This window comes from Notothenia rossii (assembly GCF_949606895.1).
Source record: "Notothenia rossii genome assembly, chromosome: 6".
Taxonomy (NCBI): Eukaryota; Metazoa; Chordata; class Actinopteri; order Perciformes; family Nototheniidae; genus Notothenia; species Notothenia rossii.
In genome coordinates this window covers 6,213,703-6,235,537 of record NC_136909.1, presented here as the reverse complement: position 1 = coordinate 6,235,537, position 21,835 = coordinate 6,213,703, and the positions used below count along the sequence as shown (strand labels likewise).

General features: G+C 41.3%; 1 protein-coding gene across 3 annotated transcripts; it reads right to left on the bottom strand.

The window, feature by feature from the left end:
• Positions 1–4,062: 4,062 nt before the first annotated feature.
• On the bottom strand, positions 4,063–16,241 carry LOC307044745 (uncharacterized protein). 3 transcript variants are annotated; one of them, XM_079690065.1, is made up of 5 exons: positions 16,208–16,241; positions 5,034–5,126; positions 4,813–4,931; positions 4,580–4,633; positions 4,063–4,458 (listed from the first exon to the last, which is right to left on the bottom strand). In XM_079690065.1, the coding sequence occupies exons 1-5, from the start codon at positions 16,224–16,226 to the stop codon at positions 4,309–4,311; spliced, it is 435 nt and encodes a 144-aa protein (XP_079546191.1). In that variant the 5' UTR covers positions 16,227–16,241; the 3' UTR covers positions 4,063–4,308. The 3 variants fall into 3 exon arrangements, with proteins under 3 accessions (XP_079546191.1, XP_079546192.1, XP_079546193.1); XM_079690066.1 differs by having other exon boundaries at positions 4,813–4,928; XM_079690067.1 differs by lacking the exon at positions 16,208–16,241 and having other exon boundaries at positions 4,813–4,928; positions 5,034–5,217.
• Positions 16,242–21,835: the final 5,594 nt, after the last annotated feature.

Here is a 21,835-nt window from a genome sequence, read left to right as displayed (position 1 = left end):
AGTCACGGAATCTTTTATATTTGCGTGTCGGCACCACGCAAACAACGCCAATGTAAAGTGAATGAGGCTCCTTTGTTGTCGTGCACACACGCATTTCTATTCTATAAAACGTTTTAAAAATCTACTTTATAGCTTGTAGTAACTCACGGGAGGCTTCTTTTATTTTATTTGTATTCATAATAATTTTAATTTTTCGTCAGAATGTATTATGGTGCATTATTTACCAATGTTTGTTCTCAAAAAACGGTGAATTTTTATTAAATTAGTTATATTTTAAGGAAGGCCAGAGCTTCAGCTGTGTCAAATAAATCCTTCCCTTTAGTTTACGTTATTTGGAGCCTCATTCACTTTAAATTGGGGTGGTTTGCGTGGTGCCGACACGCAAATATAAAAGATTCCTTCACTCCACCACGCAATGCGGTGTTAAGGAGTCGTGGAGGAGTCACGCATTCTGGTGAGATCAGGTTTCCTGGACACACAGGGGCCGTTTCTCAATGTCGAGCAAAGCCCTTCCAGAGACACTATTTCAAGCATACTCCGTCATCGAGTGGCGCCGAAGGACTTTTTAAATGCCCAGCATACATGTGCTACCAAGCAAGCCTCCTCGACATTGAGAAACGGCCAGAGTATGGACCGGGAGCTGAAGAGGTGCCAGTTCACCTGCTGGTCGCTGCCGAAGTGTCCAACCAAAGTGTCTTAGTCCTACTGCTTCTCAGAGACGTCAAAAGTACACACATCCTTTACTCAAGTCAAAGTAAAGAGGGCTTTGAAATGTACTTCAGTAAAAAGTACCCATAACTAGCAGCTTTTTTAAAGAGTACCTGACCTCCCTTTATATTAATAGAACAATAATGTCATTGTTAGCTAATGAATGTTTCCATGCTGAACAACGGCAACATGACAACGTTTCCATTGGTCCCTCTTCTTTAGAGAAGACCAGGAAATGATGGATACACGGATCGTGTTCAAATCAATAGGCACGCAATGACTCCAAATAATAATGATCATGCCACCAAACACACATTCAAACTAAAGGAACAAACCAGAAATATGTACTTAAGTACACTAACAAAGTATTTGTACTCCACCACTCCCCAACTCTGCTGCTTCTGCATCTATTTTCACCTACTTGTACCTGCTGTAGTGTGGATAAGATAAGATAAGAAGTACCCTACTTTATGATCCCAATTTTGAAATGTGTTGCGTTGCAGCATCATAAAAAAACATACAAAGAATAACATAAAAAGACTAGAAATAAACATTCCAAAAATGTAAACATCTCAATAGAAATAAAATAGGATGCTGTCCATGGTGCTGATATTAAAATGATCTGTGTGCACGCTGTGCCCTCCAGTGGCTGAGTGTATAAAACATGCCTGCTCAGGGAAAAGGTGGAACATTAAATTACACTATGTTTGTATAACAAATCCCCTCTGGCTGGCAGAGAAGTCTCTGCTCCATATTTCTCTTGGAATAAAATCACATTATATTTCCTACTTTCTTGTTTATTTGTTGTCTTTTAATTGTTATTGTACAATTCCATGTCTTTTTATGCTGCTGCAACACAAACATTTCCCAAAGTAAGATCAATATGGTACTTATCATCTTATCTTATCTTAACGGGAAAAAGTGACAGTGAAAAGTGTAGGTACTGTGGAGTTAAAGTGGATCTATCATGCTATATTTGAATAATATAGTATAGGACCATACCTATATTAGGCATATTTATACTTTTTATTTTTCAAAATACCAAACAGATCATGCATTTTAGCCATTCCTCATTTCGCTCAATTTAACACTGTCTTTGCATGGGCTGATTCTGTGAGAACAGCACCATCTACAGGCCTGGCATATGTACTACAGCATCTCCAGCGCTTTCCAACGGCAATGTCCGTGGCTGTCTCCTCCTGATTGGTGGAGTTGGCCCAATAGCCGTAGCGCCACTTCTGTGACGTCATAGAAGTGTTCAAATCTGGATCAGTCTGTATCAGATCTGTTGCAGCCCCTTTTTAAGAGATTTGGGTATGGAGGAAAATAGAGAGGGTTGTGCTTTCTGACACTTGGTGAGTTCCCTGGAACACCGGGGACACATATTCATGTATAGAGACGTACAAAAGTGCATTTTGCATGATAGGTCACCTTTAAATAAAGTGGGGAACATATCATATTACATTGCAATATTTATGAAACAAAGAAGGAGACAAACTAAGCTCAGTGATAGGGTCAGAGAGGCAGGAAGGCAGTGGAGCCTGCTGGGGAAACAAGATATACAAATATTTTTGTATTATTTGGGTGAAACATGGCTGATCAGAAGAATTTAAAAGAGTTTAAACATGGTTGTATACTTCCACGAGTGGTGATTTGGTGACATGACAAGGCACACTACAGTAGGTGGCGGCAGGGGCCTTTCCTGGACCTGGAAACATTGCCCACAGTGGCGGCGCAAGAGATTTTCTTTTGGGGGTGCTGTGGGGTAGCTTGACGTTTCATAGGGGGTGCTCAAACATTTAGGGTTTCCCATTAAGGTACCGGGCGCTACAGTGGAATGTTCTACTGCAACAATCCCCACGCAAATACACAGTGTGTATGAAGGCTCGACAATCAGCTCACAGCATATAGCAGGGGTAAAGTGCTATTTTTATAAGTGGGGAGTGGACCTAACATCCTCTATGGGGGTCCGGGGGCATTCTCCCCGGGAAGATTTTTTTTAAATATTGAAGTTAAAAGCATCAATCTGGTGCACTTTGAGAACAACATTAAGAGATCTATGGATACAGCTTTTTTGGATAAAGTTTTAAATATAAGATCTAAGTTTTTAGGCACAACGTATCTACGTCAATGCACTCTTATTCGATTATTTTATTTTATCATTATAAGCTTTATCAAAAAGGAAGGTCTTAAGCGTACTCTTAAAAACGGATAGGCTGTCTGCCGCCCGAACACAAACTGGAAGCTGAATCCACAAATGTTAATGACACAAATCTAATTCCATAAAACTGTTGCTGCCATCGCTGCTGGGATTCAAATGATTAAAGTCAATGGGGACTTAGATTTGATCCAACAGTGAGTGAAGGTTTCTGACCTCACCTGTGATGTGAGTGAAAGGAGAGCGTCTGTACCGGTGACGGATGAAGGGAGTGATTTGATGCCTCACCTCAAAATGTTTTATTCTCTCCTTCCTGTGAGCTCTCCTGTGTGCCTTGATGCTGTTGGTATGTTTGGATGCACTCCTTGGTATTTCTACTACGTCATGCTGTCTCTTAAGCTTCCCTTTCATATAACTAGTATTTTGGAGTTTCTCTTTACAAGAACACACCAGCGTTATACTTTTCTATGAGTATGTGATGACATGCAGGGCAGAAAGTCCTTTGTTACTACATGACGCTCTGTTTTAGTTTGACTTCCACAGGAATAATACGTGACATCTCCAAGTTGTGGGGCCAGAAAACAGCCACAACAGATTTAGTTTTATCAGGCAAATCTCCTGATCGTTGTGTAAAGTTAATTTCTCCTGATGAGCAGGTTGCACCTTGTGTGGTTGCTTCTGCCACAGGTGTGTGCATGTGTGTGAAACGGTGAATGGCTGATTGCGCTTTGAAGAGGAATAAGAAAGGTCCATTTATCACTCAATAAGCACACGAGTATATCTTTCTTTATCTTCCACTTCATTTCCCTTCAATACTTTGTTATTTAAAGGCGTTCCAATATTTGTACTACATATATTTGAGAGAGATGCGTGCAGCAAGTCTTAGAATTAAATCAGCATTGGTTAAGGTTAAAGAATTATATTTAACCAATGCTACAGAAAACATCTGTATCATAAGTCTGGACCATAGACTGTATAGGGTCTGGACCTGATATTTAATGCAGGACAGGTTATTCCTTTTTCCACCTGACACACCCTTTTTAGGTTTGCATACTACTGTGACCACCAGGGGGCAGTATTTGATCAAATAAGTGTTAAACCTGTTGGCGGTGACCTCTCTCACGGCACACATTTTGACTTCGCTGGAAAATACAAGAAATAACTCCTAGTCAGGAAAGACACACTGTACAAAGACATGTTATACAATCATTGTTTTTATTATTTTGAGCAACAACATTGAATATATTAGATTTGAACTATACATTTATTCATTTACAGTTGCAGGTCAACAAACCTATTATCGATAACCTATTTTCAATTACAGAAATGTATGATTTCTAAGCCAGTGTATTGTAAAGTTAAGATGGAGCAGCTCAGTGAGAAATAGAAACCTCCCAGATACAATAGATGCAGTGTCATAGAGGCACTGGTTGACAAGGAGGTTACAATTCAGCATGGTAGTACTCCTCCACGTCTTGGAGAAAATTCTTGCGTGCTCTCAGATCCTTTTCGAAGGTCAAAATCTTCTCATCGAACTTCACATTATCCATCATCAATCCTTGAAGGAGCTCAAATTCGGTGTCGCTTTGTGCCTAATGTGGGAACAAACAGACTTCATGAGATGGCAGTGAACCTATTTGCTGTGTTGTGTCTAGTGCATAAAGTCCCTTCTGAACAGTTACTCCAAATAATTGATGTGACGCATGGACTCACCTTCCATATGTCCAGGTCTTGTTCTGCTTCCTGAAGTAATTCCTTGAATTTTTTCTTTAAAAAAAAAATCCATCATGAAAATGAGCAGTTGTAATTGGGAACATAAAAGCAGCTCTTAAGTAGCCGCACTTTGGTGCCTGAGCCGGCAGAATTACAAAATGTTTTAAGATCAACTGAAAGAAAATGTGGATTTGTTTCCAATTGAAACGGAAGTTATGTGACTATTTATTTACCAGTTGGTTCTGATCAATCCGTGAAGCTGCGGTGCAAACCAGACCCAGCAGAGTGAAGAGGAAGAACAGCCTCCCCGCTGCTCCTCTGCTTCTGGATGAAACTGCTGCTGCCATCGCTGCTGGGATTCAAATTATTAGAGTCAATGGGGACTTGAAGAAATGTTCAAATAATTAGAGGTCTTTATATTTGATCTACAGTGAGTGAAGGTTTCTGATCTCACCTGTGATGTGAGTGAAAGGAGAGCGTCTGTACCGGTGATGGATGAAGGGAATGATTTGATGCCTCACCTCAAAATGTTTTATACTCTCCTTGCCTTGATGCAGATTGGCTATTGGTTATTTGTTGGTATTTTTCCATGCACTCCTTGGTATTACTATGTCATGCTGTCCCTTAAGTTTCCATATGACACTCTGTTTTAGTTTTTAGTTTCACAGGAATAATACATGTTGACGTTTTCTCATACATCCTGATGAGCAGGCTGCACCTTGTGTGGTTGCCTCTGTCACAGGTGTTTGCATGTGTGTGAAACAGTGAATGGCTACTTGTGTTGTAAAGCACTTTGAATGTTCACTTGGAAAATAATAAATGCAAAAAGTGAACATTCAAAGTGCTTTACAACACAAGAAGCCATTCACAGTTTCACACACATGCAAACACCTGTGACAGAGGTGCAGCCTGCTCATCAGGATGTATGAGAACACTTCAACATGTATTATTCCTGTGAAACTAAAACTAAAACAGAGTGTCATATGGAAACTTAAGGGACAGCATGACATAGTAGTGTCTAATAAGAGTGCATTGACGTAGATACGTTGTGCCTCTTCACCTATACATTTTAGTTCTTACTCTTTCACTTAAATTCTAAAAACTTAAATCTTATATGTAAAACTTTATCCAAAAGCTTGCCCCTCTCTGACCTCTCGAGGTTCTATTATGGCGCATTTCCACTGCAGCCGGTAGCCTCGTTTAAGCGTCCTTAATCGTCCTCAAGCGGCCAGGCCAGTTTTTGGTGGCCTTTCCATATAGCGTAGCACCGGTGTGAGTACCATATGTGTTTGGGGTACCATACAGGACTGTCTCAGAAAATTAGAATATTGTGATAAAGTTCTTTATTTTCTGTAATGCAATTAAAAAAACAAAAATGTCATACATTCTGGATTCATTACAAATCAACTGAAATATTGCAAGCCTTTTATTATTTTAATATTGCTGATTATGGCATACAGCTTAAGAAAACTCAAATATCCTATCTCTAAATATTAGAATATCATGAAAAAGTATACTAGTAGGGTGTTCAACGAATCACTTGAATCATCTAATTAACTCGAAACACCTGCAAGGGTTTCCTGAGCCTTGAAAAACACTCAGCTTGGTTCAGTAAACTAAATCACAAGTATGGGGAAGACTGCTGATCTGACTGCTGTCCAGAGGACCGTCATTGACACCCTCCATCAGGAGGGTAAGACACAAAAAGAAATTTCTCAAAGAGCAAGCTGTTCACAGAGTGCAGTTTCAAAGCACATCCACAACAAGTCTGTTGGAAGGGGGAAATGTGGCAGGAAACGCTGCACAACCAAGAGAGATGACCGCAGCCTTAACAGCATTGTGAAGAAGAGTCGCTTCCAGAATTTGGGGGAGCTTCAAAGACAGTGGACTGAAGCTGGAGTCCAGGTATCAAAAGTCACTGTTCACAGACGTGTCCGGGAAATGGGCTACAATAGCCGTATTCCCATGGTCAAGCCACTTCTGAACTCAAGACAACGGAAGAGGCGTCTGACTTGGGCTAAGGAAAAGAAGCACTGGACAGTTGCACAGTGGTCCAAAGTCCTCTTTTCAGACGAAAGCAAGTTTTGTATTTCATTTGGAAGTCAAGGCGCCAGAGTCTGGAGAAAGGCTGGAGAGGAGCAAAATCCAAGTTGCTTGAAATCCAGTGTGAAGTTCCCACAGTCAGCGATGGTTTGGGGAGCCATGTCAGCTGCTGGTGTTGGTCCACTGTGTTTCATCAAGCCCAGAGTAAATGCAGCTGTGTACCAAGAGATTTTAGAGCACTACATGCTTCCGTCTGCTGAAAAGCTCTATGGAGATGAGGAATTCATTTTCCAGCATGATCTGGCACCTGCCCACAGTGCCAAAACCACCAGTAACTGGTGTACTGACCATGGCATTACTGTCCTCGATTGGCCTGCAAATTCCCCTGACCTGAACCCCATAGAGAATATGTGGGGTATTGTGAAGAAGAAGCTGAAAGACACCAGACCCAACAATGCTAATGAGCTAAAGGCCGCTATTGAAGCATCCTGGGCATCCATAACACCTCAGCAATGCCACAGGCTGATTGCCTCCATGCCACGCCGCATTGATGCAGTAATCCGTGCAAAACGATTCCCAACCAAGTACTGAGTGCATTAATGGACATTTTCAAATGTTTGATTGTGTTTTGCTGTTATAAATCTTTTTTTTTTTACTTGGTCTGAGGAACTATTCTAATTTTTTGAGATAGGATTTTTGAGTTTTCTTAAGCTGTATGCCATAATCAGCAATATTAAAATAATAAAAGGCTTGCAATATTTCAGTTGATTTGTAATGAATCCAGAATGTATGACATTTTTGTTTTTTTAATTGCATTACAGAAAATAAAGAACTTTATCACAATATTCTAATTTTCTGAGACAGTCCTGTATGTGTTCGGGGGCCGTCTCTTACCAATGGCGTACGCATTGTACGCATTGTGATTGGCTGTACGGTAATTTACCCAGGGGTGCTCGGGGGCAAATCACATCTACAGATCATGACGAACCGAATTGAAGTATTCCTATACTCCTAGCGTGTGAAAAACATGTAAAAAAAAACATGAAAACGGAGCAATGGCTGTACGCCATTGGCTGTACGGCAACTCAAGAGGACCATCATGCACGGTCAAATTCCGAACATTTAAACATAGCCTACACTTCATTCTTTACTTTGTCCGTTATTATATGTAGAAGATATAACTTTTTTCTCCGTCATGTTGTTTCCATAGCAACAACTTCAAACAGGAAGTTAACCTAAATTACATTTAAGACCCTGCAATGAAAGTAACAAAAACAATGTAAAATCCTTTTCCGTTTCACAGAACACAAATTGGGTTATTTACACTCCCATACTCCTAGCGTGTGAAAATGTTTGTGAAAAACGTGTGCAAAGTCTCCGAAAACGGAGCAGTGGCTGCGATGCTAGCTTTGCGTCTAGCGGTTAGAATTTTCAATGGAAATATACATCGAAACATCATGTTTCAGTAAAAACAAGGCCCCACTGATCATGTACTCTCTGAGACGATTCCAGGGATGCCTGACTTGAGTTTCTAGCACCAGGGAAAGTGGACAAAAGTGCCCCAGATCAGCCTCTTAATTTACCCAGGGCCCAGTGCTTGGCTTTGGGCATGAACATTCAGGAAACTCCCCTGAGTATTTTATTACATATCTCAACTTTGGAGAGGAGTTGGGGGACAAACGACACATCAAATCACATCTCCACATCAAGCCGAAGCTAATTATAATATTCTTGACTGCCTAGCCTGTGGGGAAATTGGTGTGGCCTGTGGGGAAATAGGTGTGCCCTATCACCATAAGAGTGAGAGTGAAAACAGCTTAACGGAAGGCTTTGTTCCGTTTAAAGCCGTACACATTATGAGTAGCAGCGGTGCCAACGCCAATCACAATACGTGACGTCATTGGTAAGAGACGGACCCCGAACACATATGGTACCCCGAACACATATGGTACCGACACCGGCTAGCGGGTACTTTTTCCGGCCCCATAAAAGCGTGGTTCTATCAGGCCAAGGCCAGGGCTGAACTAACGTCAACACTCTCGACTGCTGATTGGGAGAATCGTCACAAGATCGATTTATGAATATAGTTTTGCTGTGTTTTACACTTTAGTATTTATGTTTATAGTTAGCTTTGATATTCGCTTAATTTATTAGAAAGATTTTCTTTTCATGATCTGATATTCCCTAAAATGTTCTTATGGGGCAGTACTTACTGCTGCTTGAAATTCACATATTTTCCTTCTTGCTGTGATAACAAGCCACACACCAAGAAACAAGTAAACGATCGCTTCCACATCCTCCATTGTTGTCGCATTGAAGATGGCGCCACTGCAGTTTTACCCAGCGTCGCTCCGCCCAAAAAGCCCGCCAAAAAGCCGATCGCCCCGCCTACACTACGTAGCTACCCCAGGTCCTAAACTGTAATGAAAATGCGCCACGGCCTCGGACGGCCAGCGAGGCAGCCCGAGGCCTGAGTGAGAACGCTTAGGGACGCTTAAACGGGGCTACCCCGCTGCAGTGGAAATGTGCCATTAGAGGGTAACAGGTTGCCAGTGGCGGCCGGCCTATAGGGGCGCTAGGGGCGCCGCCCCACCTCTTCCCACATACATTTTTTTTTTTAAAATAAAAATATATATATTTTAAAAATATATATTTTTTTTATTTTTATTTTTAATGAACAAGGTAAATATCATACAATTGGTATCAGTAAAATGTATAATCTACAATAAAATCTCGTTTAAAATTGTGTTACTATTTATAAAGTTACTGATAATTCACATGTTTCCTGCCTGGCCTTGCCCGTGGCATTAGTTTATCATTACGGGGCGCCGTGCAAGGAGCCCCCGAGCCAAACAGCAGCAACCAGCACGTTGCAAAAGTCTCAATAGTAAATTGTGCCGCCGAAACATAATTTCAGCCAATCAGCGGCGTCAAATATTTTGGTAACGAGGGCGCTCACGTTGGCGCCCACGTTGCTTACGTGCGTTAACGTGAGTTGTTTTTCGTGAGTGACCAAGGTGACGCAGGCACGCAGCAGTTGGATGAGAATGGCTTCGTGTGCAGGTGGAGTCGCCGGACCTCGGTCCGCACCCAATTCCGTGCAAGAGCTACTCTCCAATCATTTCGAAAGCAGAAGTTTGGGAGATAAATTGATAATTAAAGACCTTTGACCGGACCAACCCGATTTGTGCATAACACAGAACAGCGACGTGCAGTCAGGGGAGGCAGGGGAGGCAGAGCCTCACCTGTCATACTCCAATGTAACGGAAAAACAACTAAAGAAAAACTAAATGGTAATAATAATAAAATGTCTCCACTGATCTATGATGTAAGTGTGATTAATGTATGATTCCAATCGCTTTTTAAAGTCAAAATCAGCAAATTTGCCGAGCTCCGCTACAACTACGGGTAGCGATGAGAAGTGAGGCAGGAACGAGCTCTGCCTCTCGTAAACCCACAGTAACTTGCTGGAGCGCGGGCACTAATTTAGCGCGGGCACTTATTTTGTGAGCGCGCTCAAGCCAGTTGCTGTGGGGTGAGATGAGGCACAGATGAGCTCTGCCTCACCTCAGAATGTGTCACCCCACAGAAACTGGCTGGAAAGCGGGCACTAAGCGCATGCCTGTGTTACCAACTCACTGTAGGTCACCAATGTCATGTTTGTAGATCCCTTTATTACATTTGTCCTCGCCATCCATAGTCTCTAAATAACTTTAACGTATATATGATATTTAGGCTCGCTGGTCTCATCATATAACGGCAATGAAAAAAGCAGCAGGAGAGGCAGCCATAACCTCTGCGCACTGAAGGGGGCGCACGTGAGCCCACAGGTTTTTGTTGCTACTGTTATTCTACGCAGAGACGGTAGACACAAACAACAAGCTAGACTTTTGAAACTACAGGAAGATAAGGAGGACTTTTACAAAAAAGTAAGAGAGATTGTTGTCCAGAAGGAGAACATGGACTTAATCTTCAAGTCAAGGTAAGACCACCATTGTAATGAAAATGGGATCTTACTAAGAAAGAACAATCCAATATTTAGATTTTGGGTATCCTTTTGTCGAACGGTCTGTTTAAAATGAATCGAAGCATCAGACTAAAAAAGCTTTTGAAAATAACCGAATATTTTGATTAAGGTCAAAATATAATATTTGTAAATCTGACTCTGAAAGAATCGGTACCTCACCAGCCATGAAGCTCACCGCACGTCACTGACACAGAATGCTCGTGAGAAAAGCAAATCATATACGCGAAGTTTCACACGTAGCTAGTACACCAGAAAGGCTTGGCTAGCTGGATGCAAATACTAAATGCTGTTTTCCATGCTTGCTATTCAAACAGCCGGGGACAGATACGTCCTGCCCGTGGACTGTGAAGGAGGTAAATGACATGAAACATTTGTCCGAAAGAATTAAAAAGCATGAGTGCACGAAGGCACACATGACATGTACCAGTAAGCTAGCCATGCTAGGCAAAGCTAACATAGCCGCGCAGCTAGATCAAGGGTACAAGATCTCAGTAATAAAGCACAACAAAGAAGTAGACAAGAACAGGCACGTCTTGTCGAAGATTATTGATTGTGTGACATTTTGTAGGGGCTTTGAACTGGTTTTGCGTGGCCATGAGGAGACTGACACATGATGTGTAGGGTTGCCAACTCCCAGAGTTTCAAATAAGGGACACATCTTGGCAGCGCGGCAAAACCCCCCATTTTTGGGTTAAACCCCTCAATTCCAGTCTAAATTTTGTGTCAAACACCCAAAGTGTGAGGTTATAGTTAGGTTATAGACATGAGACATGAGAAACAGATTATCGTTCAATCATTTATTTTTTCAAATGTGCAAAACAGTTGTCTTTAAATAACTAAATAAATCAGTGCAAAACACACCTTCTGAACAAAAACATAAATATACACCTTCTGAACAAAACACATAAATATAAACCTTCTGAACAAAAAACTGTGTGTTTGAGATGTAGTGCAAACATATTTGGCCTCTTTGAAAGAAAAAATAGATTAGTGCAAAACACACCTTCTGAATAAAAAACATAAATATACACCTTCTGAACAAAAAACAGTGTGTTTGAGATGTAGTGCAAACATATTTGGCCTCTTTGAAAGAAAAAAGTAGATTAGTGCAAAATCGTAAACTAAAGAAAAACACACCACCTGTGTGTGTGTGTGTGTGTGTGTGTGTGTGTGTGTGTGTGTGTGTGTGTGTGTGTGTGTGTGTGTGTGTGTGTGTGTGTGTGTGTGTGTGTGTGTGTGTGTGTGTGTGTGTGGTGTGTGTGTGTGTGTGTGTGTGTGTGTGTGTGTGTGTGTGTGTGTGCACATTAAAGCAGAAAAAAAATACTATTGGCAAACCCCAAAACTGCCTATGGAACAACCAGAGACGATGTCACACAACCCTATTTCTTCCACTTGTATTTTTGTTGGCCTTTTGCAGCAGCAAGGAGTTGTCTATCCACCAGAGATGCAGTGTAAAACTCTGAGCAAGACTCTTCATAATTGAGAGTGACAATCAGCTCACTCTTAATTAGTTCAACAGAGCATCTGTTCCGCACATCTGACCATTTATTTTTCATCAAAGAAAAGACCCTCTCCACGTACCCAGTAGAGGAAGGGATGCTGAGGACAAAGGACACCACAGCCAGAATGTTTGGAAGGTCAGCTGCCCGGCCCCTGAGAACTGCTACCCACCTCTCAGCTGTTCCCTTCAGCTCCCAATCATCCTTTGACTTTGTGAGGTGATCGAGGAGGCTGTTTGCCGTAACACACTCATCAAAGAGCTCATCCATGGAGAGGTTGAGCCTGCGAATAGAGATGAAACTGGAATTCAGTTCAGTAGCATTATTAAAAACTACTGAGACACTTGTTGAATTCATTTGATAAAATGTTATATTAAAAACAACACATAAAAGCCCCGTGCATTTGTTTGCATTTAAATAAGACATGATTTGTATGATGAGAAGTATTTATGTATAATTTTGTTTTTTATTAATACAAGACAAAAGTGGTGTGCATAATATGCCAGTATAAAGGGAATAAGTACAAAGTGGTACAGTGTGTGAGTTACATACCTGGCAACTAGGTGTAGCTTCTCAATGATCTTTTCCATGTCTTCATATGAGATGTTCCCAGATGTCAGACAGAGTGGCTGCAGGTAAAAGAGCCAGTTTTCCTGAGAGAATGTGAACCACTTCTGCAGATAAGTGATGGCAGTGTTTAAGAAGGCTGTAAACTCTTCCCTGGCAAGGTTAACTTCAGATGGAATGAGACGCCGAAGCTTTTGTTTGGTGAGGTAGCCATAGAACTGATCATCTCTTCTCTTGATTAGTTTTCTCAGAAAAGAGTCCATGATGGCATATAGGTCAGCAGATGTGGTGGCATCCCTCTCCAGTTTTTTGACCGACTCTTCAAAAAGCATCAGGACATTGTTGCAGAAGAGGAGATACACCTCTGCAAGATCAGCCTCCTCTTCAACCCCAGCTGCATCTTCAGGCAACCTCAGCAACTCTCGCAGCCGCCTTGGACATTCATCACCGAGGCTGATGAAATATGACTTCAGCGCAGTCCAGTTCTCCAACAAGCGGCTGATTGCAGGGTTGAGTGACAGCCATCTGGTCACCACATGGCGCAGAATGTCATGGAACTCTACATCCAGAAACTCACAGAACTCCTTCAGGGTCTCTCTCCTTTTGGCAGAGATGGAAAAGTGACCGTACACCTTCAGGACAATATTTTCCACATCAATTGACAGCTTATCCAAGGCATGTTTCACGGTGTTATGGACCACATGTGCATGGCAGTTGCCACGGAGGATCTCGCTGTTGGACTCCTTCAATTTTGTGAAGACAGAGTTATGGATGCCATAATTGACATTTGCATTGTCTGCACTGAATGCAGACACATGATCCAAAGTTAGACCCATTTTGTCCAGAGAACTTTGGATTGAACTGGCTATCCCTGCAGCAGACTCATCTGCATTTTCAACAAAGTCGATCAGCCTTTTAACAATGCCCTTCTCTGGAGTGAAAAACTGCACAGCCAAGGGAAACATCTTACGATTGCCTCTATTTGAGGCATCAGTTTGTAGAGAAAACTGGAGCGGCTTCACTTCACTCTTCAAATGGCTGAGTACCTCTTCAACTGCCTTTGGTGCCAGGACATCAGTGACCACTGCCTCAGCTTTTGTCTTCCCACACGACATCTTTTTTGCGATTGAGGAGTCACTTAGTGTTTGCAGGGTCAATTTGAATGCACAATCAGATGAGTTATAGCTCAAATTATGTTTGACCGTGTGATAAACATGGGCTACCTCAGCAGCAGTTACCTGTAAAAGAAAAAGAAAATATCACTATACATATAATCATTGTAATATAATATTATATATAATATCAAATACTACCTGATATGTATTACACATGTATATACTAGCTGTTTGAGTGTGTATAGGTTGTATATAGTATGCATTATTTTTTATTATGAACAGAGGTGGGTAGTAATGAGTTACATTTACTTGAGTAGCTTTTTGGATAAATTGTACTTTGAAGAGTAGTTTTAATGAAAAATACTTTTTACTTTTACTTAAGTAATATTGTTCTAAAATAAGAATACGGTTGGCTGCTCTACCCACCTCTTGAATACAATATATATATATATATATATATATATATATATATATATATATATATATATATATTCCTTCCCTCCCTCCTTGCTTCTTTCCTTTCTTAAATCTGTACTTCATTCATTCCTTCTTTACTTCCATCCTTCCCCCTCTTTCCTTCTTTCCCTCCTTACTTCTTTCCATCTTCCACTCCTTCCTTCCTACCTTACTTGCTTATTTCCTTCCTTCAATCTTTCCTCCTTCCTTCCTTCTTTCCCTAGCTCCTTCTGACCTCCCTTCACTCCTCCCTCCATCCTTCAGTCCTTCCTTTTCCTTGGTGTCCTCTATAGTGGACACAATTAATTTCTGGGTCTCCGGAGGTGAATAGTAGTTTTAATGAAAAATACTTCTTACTTTTACTTGAGTAATATTGTTTTAAAACAACAATACTCTTACTTGAGTACACTTTTGGCTACTCTACCACCTCTGATTATGAATAAATATTAGTCATTACATCTACTTGCATCATTATATGATTAAGTTGATCATATATTGTTTAAAAAATATCACAGTGTATCAGTGTTGGGGTACTTAATTACATTGAACATTTAGCAGTATGAAATTGACCAAACAAAATGTTTGTAAATGTAGGTTTAATTTAAATTCATATACAAAATTAACATCCTTATTTGACATACCAAGTTAGCCTCTGGAGTTGCTGGACGAACGAGGAACTGTGTCAAGGCTCCCTGGCTTCTCCTTTGCTTCTCTGTTTTCATGTGGTTTTCACCTGCAGCATGTTGTTTAACGTCAGTTAGTCCTCCGTGACTAACTGAAAATTGTCGGCGGCAGACAGTACAATTTGCCTTGTGCACATCGTCCCTTACGCTTTCTAGCCACACGTATTCTTTTTCCCACTCAGTTCTGTAGTAACTCTTTCTTTTCGTCTTTTTCTTCGGCGGAGGAGGAGGAGAAAAGTTGTTTTTTGCATCACTTTCGGACTCTGAGGAGGTAGTTTTGTTTGTGCTTGTCGTCGGCAGCATCTTCCATGTTGGGCAGGACGAGCAGCATGGAGGTGAAACGGTTGCTAAGATACGATACGTTATAGTGATTGGCTCCTCTGCTGCATGACTATGAGTATTGACCAATGAGCTGAGCGTGCATGCTGCTGCTCCCACAGCTCAAGATAGCCCCCCCTGCTTGTGTGTGTGTGGCTCTGAGAGGTGCGCACGCAGTCCTCAAGAGAGCGAATGACTGAGAATCACCATAACGAGCGGTCATTCTTCCACCACCCCAAAATACGGGACAAGGTGCGTCCCGTATCAGTTCATTACGGGACAGGTACTTACGTTTCCAAAAACGGGACAATCCCGTATTTTACGGGACAGTTGGCAACCCTAGTGACACATCCGACAACCCCGGCGTTTTTCGAGGTTTAGTTAACCTGCTGGCCTCGTTACATAGCGTCTTGGAGGAGCACCTTAAAACGGCTACCGTTTTCAAAGGCACCTCAAAGACGGTGCAAAATGAACTGTTGGACTGCATGTTAGCAGTTACTAAAGATCACATTCTGGAGGAGGTCAAAAATGCCAGTTATTTAGCTATTCAGGCGGATGAGACCACTGATATTTCCACCCACTGCCAGTTAGTCCTTGTGCTACGCTACATCGATCCCCATAACAACGTCCAGGAGCGTTTTTTGGAGTTCATCCCTCTTCAAAATGCGAATGCTGACACAGTTGCCACCGCGCTGATGGAGAGGCTGGGCACTATACTCCCCGATGGACAACAGGGCAAACTAATCGCCCAAGCCTATGACGGTGCAGCGGTGATGAGGGGAGCTAAAGGTGGAGTTCAGCGGAAAGTGAAGGATGTTTACAGTAGTGCGCACTACATCCACTGCTATGCGCATCAGCTGAACCTAATTATGCAGCAGGCAACTTCCCACATCCCCAAAATAAGGGCATTTTTTTCAGACCTTGGTGGATTTGCTGCATTTTTCTCCAGGTCTTTTAAGAGAACTGCAATCCTGGATCAAGTGGTGGCACACAGACTTCCTGGCACTTCCACAACGCGATGGAACTTTCACAGTCGTGCTGTTAACACTGTGTATGAGCAGAAGGAGAACATCCTGAACTGTTTCAAGACAATCAGAGACTCAGGTGATTTTGATCCCATAACAGTGAGAGAAGCTGGGGGCTTTGTGAGAATGATGGAAGATGAAGTTTTTTGCTTTTTCCTGACATTGTTCCACAACATCATGCCACATGCTGTTTAGCCAACTGCAGAAGAGGAACATCGACTCTCTCTACATCACAGGACTCATCAAGAGGTTCACCAGCAGCATACAGACAATCAGGTAAATCATTATTTACAATGGCTGAGATGTGCTTATTATAGGAAATCTGTGAAACCTAAATGTGATTTAGCTGAACACAATAGACCAACTCATACATACTTGTTTAAATATCTTAAACAGGCTTACTGGAAATGTATATATTATATAATGTTTATAAGGTGTATCTCTGAATACTATTTCAAATAGTCAAACCTAATTTGTCAATTCTTCCCACAATGAGTACATGGTTACTTGTGGTTTGGATCAGGGACTCCATTCCTCCTGATGGATCTGTGCAACAGCCGCCCACAACAAAACGGAGGGGACTTGGACATGAAGAGCAACAGCGGTTGGCTAGAGAGGTAAGCAGTAATAGGAACGTGTTCTATGACCAAAAGCTCCTTTCATAATATAGGTCATTTCATATCACAATAATGATACATTTCATAATAAAGCCCATTTTCTGTAAATTCAATAAATAGGTAGGCTAGTTAAAATATCCACATAAAAGGCCTATTGCTTATTACATTCTGAATCGTCTACACTTACTGTAACAAGGCCTAAACTGCAAAAAGTGTCCCACAGTCTCTACATTTCAAAGGGGATCAAGACAGATCAGAAAAGGTTTAGGCCTCCAGAAGCAACCACAGTGGACAGAAAGGGCCCAACAATAAATGAATGAAGTGCAAACATAGTCATTAAATGTATATATTGTAGTGACTGAATTTTAAACAGTAATATTGTTCTGTTGACGCTCAGATAGATGTCCTGTTATTCTGGTTCCATTCACAAGAAAGCTCTTTGTTTGTGACACATCGTATAGGAAACACTAATGACATTATGACTGATATATGTGAAAAGGTGATTCTGTTATTTATTATGTCTTGATTTTTTCATTGTGCATTATTTCATAGGTATGTGATACCATACTGAGTCACGCAAAGGAGAGATTTTCCTTCACCAAACACCTCATCAGCTCCACCCTCCTGCAAGGAGACCTGTTCGAGCAACACAGCCAAACATTCCCTGAAGCAGCGCTGGAAACAACTGTTGAGGCCTACCCTCTACTGGACAAGGCAAAGCTCAAGACGGAACTGTCCCTCGTCTATGACACTGACCAGTTCAGGGCTTGCAGTGGTGCTGTTAATCTGCTCCACTTCTTTGTTGACAACAATCTGCAGGAGACATTCACAGAGACTGTCAGTCTTCTGAAGGTTCTTGTAACCACACCCATGGCTACGGCTGAGGCAGAGAGGTGCTTTTCCACTCTGAAAAGGAACAAGACTTTCTTGAGGAACAGCATGACACAGGATCGCCTGAATGCTCTGGCTATGCTGTCAATTGAGAAAAAACTAATTAGGAGCATTCCTGACTTCAACACCAGTCATTGAGAGGTTTGCCACTCAGAAGGAGAGAAGGGCAAAATTCCTCTACAAATAAAGACACACACACACACACACACACACACACACACACGACCCTTAAAAAATAAAATGCGTTTTATTAGAGAGACAATTAAACGGCCGCAGAATGTTGTTTATTTTATCTTTATTTAACCAGGATAGGTCTCATTTAGATTAAAACTCTCTTTTTCAAGAGAGTCCTGTGTTGTGAAGTTACTTTTGGATACCAAAGATGTTTTCAATGTTGTTCAACCATAAAGTCCAGGAACATGAGGACTGTTTGGAAACCTGTTGCGTTCGACTCATTTCCCCCAGAGGAACAGTTGTTTATTGTTTCTTTTTGTTTTTGTTATTCAAAGCAGTAAAAAAGGTGCTATAGGCCAATAAGCTGGATATCACTTTATACATGTATGTAGAGAGGAGGTTTCCCATGGTTGTGTTAGAAGTTTATTAATAAGTGGGCATTTATCACAGAAGTGATTGTTCTGTCTCCACGTTTGTTGCATTGTCTGTGATGTATTTTCCAACGGTTATAGCTCCTCCTGTGCCAGCAACACTACACGGTTTGCAGCTCCACCACATTTTTGGTTTATCTTCGGTGTCGCTTTAAATCTGCTTCCCATCGGACTAAAACCTCCACGAAATCTGAAGACAGATACTTGAAGTTATTTAAACCTTTTGCAAACTTCTTTATGTTCTTTCTTGCTCTAGTCTTGCCAGTTACATTGTACATAACAAATGTATTATCATTATGCTAACTGGTTGTTCGTGCTAGATGATGTAGCTTTTTCATTTCTGAGTTATTGCTATATGTAAATAAGCCTGTTTGTAAATAATCCTCAGAGAAACAAAAACAAGTCTTGTACAAATTTAAAGCTCTACGTTTTGTGCTGTGGTTCTTTTTTTTTTAAATTGCAATAATTCACAACCACTTAAATATTTATAATTAATGCTACTGAAAAGATGCTATTAATGACCAGAAACACATTATCTACATAACACATGCAGTTCACTGTAAAGCCACTTGGTGGAGGTATTGGTTCATAAAACATGAACAGTTTTAAGAAAGAAAAAAACAAAGACCAGTTCTGAGAATACAAATTCCTGGTACAGTGTAGATGTTCAGGTTGATAAATAATATTTTCCACACTGAAGATTATGGAGGTATTGATCAGTTTTCTCATATTTTTATATGACAACACCAGAAGTCATAATTTAAGGGATCATTTCTGAAAAAATATTTCGTGGGGTTCGTCCCCGAACCCCGCAGGCGAGGGGGGGGAAGAGAGCTAGAGCCCCACCGGAAAATTAGGCCACCGGCCGCCACTGCAGGTTGCAGAGAACGCATAGCCCGGCACAGGGAGTGTGGAATGTAGCCACTGACCTCCTATACCTAACCAATTCAGGTTCCAGTGGGGACCTTTCTCCCTGTGTGTGCCTCTCAACCTCTGTTTCCTACTTCTTACTTGCTACCCTTTTCCCTCAACCTATCCTAAGGGAGTGCATGAATGTACACACCAGAGGTCGCGTTAACCGAATATTTTCCGTCTATGAGGGATTTTTTTTAACAATGACGGAAAAATCTGAAAGCAGTCGGTCATTTTGACGGATTCGAACAAACTCGGAACAGCGGCAACGTGCCTGCCAAAAAGGAAATTATATCATTTCCAAACCCAACTTTTCCCTACAAATCATTGAAATGTCTGTGAGTTTTGGCTTTACGCTGTGCTCACTCGCGCGAGGTGCAGTGGGCATGCATTACACGGCGCTAACAGTTCACCCTAACATGTCACCCATCTCCTTCGCATAGAGTTGATCAGGTTGTTGATTGTGGCCTGTGGAATGTTGGTCCACTCCTCTTCAATGGCTGTGCGAAGTTGCTGGATATTGGCAGGAACTGGAACACGCTGTCGTATACGCAGATCCAGAGCATCCCAAACATGCTCAATGGGTGACATGTTATGGTTAGACTGACTGGTTTTCGGACCCCCCCAATAAAGCAAACTGCACGTTTCAGAGTGGCCTTTTATTGTGGCCACCCTAAGGCACACCTGTGCAATAATCATGCTGTCTAATCAGCATCTTGATATGCCACACCTGTGAGGTGGGATGGATTATCTCGGCAAAGGAGAAGTGCTCACTATCACAGATTTTTTCAGATTTGTGAACAATATTTGAGAGAAATGGTTATTTTGTGTATGTAGAAAATGTTTTAGATCTTTGAGTTCATCTCATGTTAAATGGGAGCAAAAACAAAAGTGTTGCATTTCTATTTTTGTTCAGTGTACATGCACTCCCTTAGGATAGGTTGAGGGAAAAGGGTAGCAAGTAAGAAGTAGGAAACAGAGGTGGAGAGGCACACACAGGGAAAAAGGTCCCCACTGGAACCTGAATTGGTTAGAGGTATAGGAGTAGGTCAGTGGCTACGTTCCACACTCCCCGGCCGGGCTAAGCGTTCTCTGCAGCCTGTTACCCTCTAATACAGTGGTTCTCAACTGGTGGGTCGCGGACCCGTTTCGAGTGGGTCGCGGATGTGTGATTGAAGAAAAAAAAATTGGAATTCTTTTTTTTTTTGGGGGGGGGGGAAAGTCAAACTTTTATTTTGAAGGCCCGATTTTCTCAATAAAACATCTTTGCTGATGTTTTTTTCGAGTCTTCTGGCCAATCAGAATCAAGATTGTTGCCCCACGGAGAATAACTTTGCGGTAGAACTCTTCTTTATTCATCCATGGGTACAACTTCAGATAAAAATGAACACATAATGAAATATGACCCCCGGTTTGATGATTGACAGGTCACAGAACAATGGGGGCTATCTACCCTTACCCACAATTTAAAGTAAGTCACACAGACTATCTCCTCTTTGCTCTTCTCTCTGTGTGGAGCAGCAAGTTCAGCTGTCAGAACAAAGGGAAAAACAAACAATGGCATAAAATATTATTAAAATGTCGGGTAGTAATAGATTTATTTATTTTCTTCTCAGAGTGTACCAGAATGCGTAGTTTATATGTTAGTATTTCTAAAAATCTCCTGGGGGAGAATCCCCCCAGACCCCCCTGCTGTGGTTGGGTTTTCGGCACGTGTTCCTTTTTATAGTTCAGCTTTGATTCCATCATCTCATTAAACCTTTTTTAAAAGCATACTTTAGTTCTGTGAAGGGATATATGCACTGTACTTCACTTTAATTAATATTGTATGCTGAAAAGCGTATATTACAGCACGTTTTTTTGTTGAATAGATTTGAGTGCTTCACCAGTCCCGAGGCCTGACCAGTTGAGAACCACTGCTCTAATAGAACCTCGAGAGGTCAGAGAGGGGAAAGGTTTTGGATAAAGTTTTAAATATAAGATCTAAGTTTTTAGGATTTAAGTGAAAGAGTAAGAACTAAAATGTATAGGTGAAGAGGCACAACGTATCTACGTCAATGCACTCTTATTAGATTACTATATTTTCGCTTAATTTTGTCTTAAATACTTTGTTGTTTAAAAGGCGTTCCAGTATTGTTTTCTAAATCTATTTGAGAGAGATGTGTGCAGAAAGTCTTAGAATTAAATCAGCATTGGTTAAGGTTAAACTAATATATTTAACCAATACTACCGAAAACAACTGTATCATAAGTCTGGACCTGATATTTTTTTTGAGTTTGCTAAGCATCACATTGCACACCTTTTCATATGTTGAAATAATACCAGTTTTAAACCTCCTAAATATTTTACAATCCAATGTTTGCATGACACCATTTTGTACCTTTCTTTCTTTGCTATGAACACCAGGGTTCAGTATATCAGATGTTAAAGCTGTTGACTTGTGGCGGTATGCACCTTTAAATAATGCGATCCGCCAATATTCCGAGAGAAGAGGAAGA